General features: G+C 30.9%; 1 protein-coding gene across 1 annotated transcript; it reads right to left on the bottom strand.

Annotated features, from left to right (window-relative positions):
* Window positions 1-565: 565 nt before the first annotated feature.
* Window positions 566-4211, bottom strand: LOC131954688 (uncharacterized). Its single transcript, XM_059318446.1, has 6 exons — window positions 4130-4211; window positions 3824-4031; window positions 3066-3239; window positions 1907-1978; window positions 1291-1413; window positions 566-633 (listed from the first exon to the last, which is right to left on the bottom strand). The coding sequence occupies exons 2-6, from the start codon at window positions 4029-4031 to the stop codon at window positions 566-568; spliced, it is 645 nt and encodes a 214-aa protein (XP_059174429.1). The 5' UTR covers window positions 4130-4211.
* Between the last annotated feature and the right edge of the window lie 220 nt (window positions 4212-4431).

Raw genomic sequence — 4431 nt, forward strand, 5'->3', positions numbered from 1 at the left:
AAAAAAAATTGCACAACAAATGAACGCCAAATCAAATGTGCATAATAGTGCGGAATATTATTAGTGCTTTACAAATTCACGTGTGTTTTTGAGAAATCGGAAATTGTAAAAATTACTACTTCCGGTCAACGTAAACTACTCAAAATTTTACAGAAGGCAGAGAATTTCATTTATCTATCTGAAATAGTACTCAAGTTATAGGCTTTTGAAAAATTCAAGGTTGAAAAAGTTCCACTTCGGGTTATCGGAAATAGCTCAAAAGTTAATAAGGATCTACGATTTTTTATATAATACTTATATATGAAATCTCATCAACCTAGCTTTAACGGTACTCAAGTTATCGTGTTTACAGACACACACTCACATACACACACATATACACAAACAGACATATGGACAGGATTGCAAAACTATGGTTTTCCGACTTAGGGAACTGTAAATCGTCGTGATTTGCAAACAAAATCCCTATTTTTTTATGCACGATTACAAGACTTTCTCTATAGGCTACTTCGTATATACGAGAAAGTAAAAAAAAGTCGTACAAATCTTTAATTATTAATAGACATTATTTACCTTGGCCTACAGTGCGTGTCCAAACTTTGCAATTCCTAATTTTTCGCCAAACTTTGCGACCTGCTTCAGTATGTTAGAAAATGTAGTAATAAAGGAAACAATTCTAAGTAAAAAAATTCCATATATATATATATATATATATATATATATATATATATATATATATATATATATATATCTTTATCGCTGTTGGTTGTGGACATTTAATATGTAAGAGTTTATGCTATATATTTATTACTTATTATGTATGAAAAATAAAAACTATGTACACATTTCCAGACACTTTTTATTTTACCTAACAGCACATGTATTTTAATATTTTCAAACATTTAAAAAAATTAAAACTTAGGAATTACTATTTAATACTTTTATTGTTATTTAGAGCAAAATATTGAAAATAATCTGAATTCAAAACATATAAAATATACTAAATTTTTTAACATCGTTTTTGATAATGTAGTTTGTTTACTTTTTAAATGTCTAACTAACTTAAGAATTTCTAGTAAAACAGATAGTGTTTGTTACCTCACAAGTTAGAGACAGTTACATAGTAGGCATATCTGTAACTGTCTTTAACTTGTGAGGTAACCAACACTATCCGTTTTATTACTATTTTGCATTAACCTCACTGCAGCTACAATTTGTATTTATCTTTTCCCTAACTTTAGAATAAGAATCTACAAAATAAAAACATATCAAAAGTATAAATATGTATACCTTTCGTTTGAAACAATAATACCACATGTATGACTATTACAATGCAACATATTATTATTAGTATGTTGTTAGATTTTCCATCATTCTCTTTTTCTGAAGATGTTGGCATACGCTTGACTTCATCTTGAAATTAAAGTACAAATAATTAGTGTTTTAGTCATTGTTTGAATTTGTATATAACACAAGTTTACATTTCTAATATAATTATTTTATTTACAGTACATTACACTACAATGCTATAAAAGCCTAAGAATGCTGACCTAAAATGTCTCTGTGACAACGAAACATTTTAAAAAAGCAATTGCTATGAGATGAACTAATATTATTTGCCCTTGATATGCTTGTTCTTTATTCTACATGTACGACTTCTCGTCTTATCAATTCAAAACAAAATAAGGGACGAAGATAGAGGCTGACATAAGAAGTAGAACAACAGCCAAATTTAATAAGTCCTTTAAGTCAGATAGTGATAAAGAAATAACAATTTATATATAGAGAGAAAGTCTATCAATAAGACAGGTTAATGTATGTACTGGGCAGTAAGATGTAAGTACAGTTAAAAAAAGGTTTATAATAAAGTAAAGGAACAATGAAAAATAATATTTATTGTTCTTACCGCTTGATGGGATATACATCTTTTCGATTTTACTTCTTATACCGAATACATTTTGTGCCCAAATTTTGATTTCTGAAAAATTCGAATGGCACTATAATTAATTTAGAATCGAATATATTAGCATAATATAAGTCATTTGATCATGATATTCTACGTATTAACCGCTTTTAAATATTAATTATTATAAAAATCACACGCTATATTTTCTCCATAATAGGGCTAATCCTCTATTGGCGAATTTTATCCTAACCTTGTAACCCCTCGAGTTCACCCCGACCAGTGTTTCTTCCAGACTTTTTTCTCCGGGGGGGGGGGGGCACTTGAAATTTTCGGGGGGCGGTAGACTTTCTTCGGGGGGGGGGGGGCGGACACGGTTAAAAGTATATATTTTCTATATAAATTATATAAATTTCATTTTGCTCGGGGGGGGGGGGGGGGGTCGAAGAGATGCCTGGAAGAAACTCTGACCCCGACCAAAACAAACAAACTTTAATTTATGTTTAAAATATTAACTACTCGGTGTCAACATTATATCATCATCTGTCTTTTCCCTTTTGAGCCCAAGTCACATGGGAGGGGGGGGGGGATGAAGTAGAGTTTTGTTTTTGTTTCAGAGACTTTTGAACGGTTAAGGTAGTCAGCACTATGCCCAGCCGACTTTGCTTTCCCTAACGTGAGTTAGGTACCCATAAGAGCTGAGTGCACTCAGGCATGTTAAACTGACTTTCGCTCAGTTTCGCTCCCTACCGCTAGGCCTCGCCGTCGGATCAACAATATATATACTGGCCAATGTTTATTCCGATTGATAAAATGAGAATTTAAAATTTAAAAATTATTTATTCGTTATAATTGTTAAGTTTGAGGAGATTTCCTATAATACAATTAAGTATAACGTGTCAACATGGTATGAGCCATATGGCCAATTGACAGCAATTTCAGCCTGCTTTTTTCTGTATTTGCTTCGATAGCCTGTATCTACCTTAGAACAAACTATAAGGTAGCTGTTGTTTTGATTTTGAAGTCCCCAACTAACGTGCCCTATCTGCCCAAGGTCCGTACTCAGGATTTTGGAGTATGCAATCATATCTTCTCTTTTCTTACGAGTGGCAACTTTAAAATATCACTAAAGTTAAGAAATATATTCGTGAATACATTTTACCTCGCATGCCATGATACATTTGTAATTCAATGTGTGTTTGATTTTGGTACAGCAGGTCCACGTTAGACTCAATAACTGTTGTGACATCGCTTTGATCAAGTCTTTGGTATAAACACGTAAGTATTCCATCCGAGGTTAGCCCAGTACAACTTTTTATTGAAATAATCGGCCTCTCTGTTAATATGAAAAAAAAAACAGAATTTATTTTTCTTTTAAATATTGCATTACAAATAAATGTTAGTGTCTTCTTTGTGGGAAGTAATGATATTTTTACAAGCTTTTATTTAACTTGTTTCTTCTTTCTTCATCTCCGTCTGTCTAGATCGAAACGGCCGAGCGATAGCTAGGGCACTTTTAACCGATAGATTCGTTTCTAAGTTGGCACGTGGGTCAAGACTTAAAGATAATATGACATTAAATGTAAATTAATTTGATGCCTAATTAATTTTTTATGAGTTAATTAAAATTTTCTGAAATTAGTGGGCAGTCTTGTACTACTTTTTCCGCAATATTAAATATAATATTAGTAAATGTATCCAATAGATTATATAGTGGCACACGCATTTCATAATAATTATTTAAATAGTAGTGTATTATTATATATTTAGAGAAAAAATTTTTTTTCTCATTTTTAGTTCATTATTATATAAAAGCTTGTTATTAAAACGTTTTTGATGCATTTTTTGGGATCAGTTTACAGAAAAGTAGAGTAAATGACTTTCTTAATATAATGTGAAATGAGTTTGAAATCAAAATACCGATTTTAAAATGAACTTCTTGTTTATATCTTTTAGCACTGTGGGTTCCAGAAATGTTTGGGTACAGTACTATAGTAAGTTCATTGTTTCCTTGAAGAATTTGATATCTTGAAATTGTGTAAGAGCACGTAGAATTATAGTAGAAAGATTCGGATTCTTCGAAGTAGCAATCACCACTGAATGTGTCATCATTTATTTTTACATTCATCTGTCGATAAAATAGTCGATGTTGACCATGAGAAAATATATAGAAACATAATTAAATGATAGAACGCTATTTCCATTAAAAGCTACAATGAATTTTACCTCAGTTTTCGGATACCCCCTTTGTACTTTACATGTTATTTTTAGTCCGTTGGGTATGAATTCTGTAGAACATTGTGCATTGATTTTTTTCTGAAAACAAAAAAGAATTTTACTACATGTGTTTTTAATATTTAAAAAAATGCATTCCAAGAATCTAAAATGTGATAACAAAAGTAAAAAGCAGCTCACTGACTTTAATATCTAGACGTGTGTGATGTTTATAAGGCTTTTATATTTAAATGATTTTAATATAGATGGGTAATGCAAATAGATAAAACATGTACACTGGTGTTTGAAATTGA

The sequence above is a fragment of the Physella acuta genome, unplaced genomic scaffold (assembly GCF_028476545.2).
Source record: "Physella acuta isolate Inbredline_101_S28 unplaced genomic scaffold, ASM2847654v3 ptg001018l, whole genome shotgun sequence".
NCBI classification, from domain to species: Eukaryota; Metazoa; Mollusca; class Gastropoda; family Physidae; genus Physella; species Physella acuta.

Coding starts and splice junctions, on each gene's coding strand:
- LOC131954688 (XM_059318446.1), bottom strand. CDS start 4,031: ATGAATGTAAAAATAAATGATGACACATTCAGTGGTGATTGCTACTTC. Junction 1,414..1,906: donor GATGTATATCCCATCAAGCG/GTAAGAACAATA, acceptor TTTAATTTCAAG/ATGAAGTCAAGCGTATGCCA. Junction 634..1,290: donor ATTATTGTTTCAAACGAAAG/GTATACATATTT, acceptor ATACTGAAGCAG/GTCGCAAAGTTTGGCGAAAA.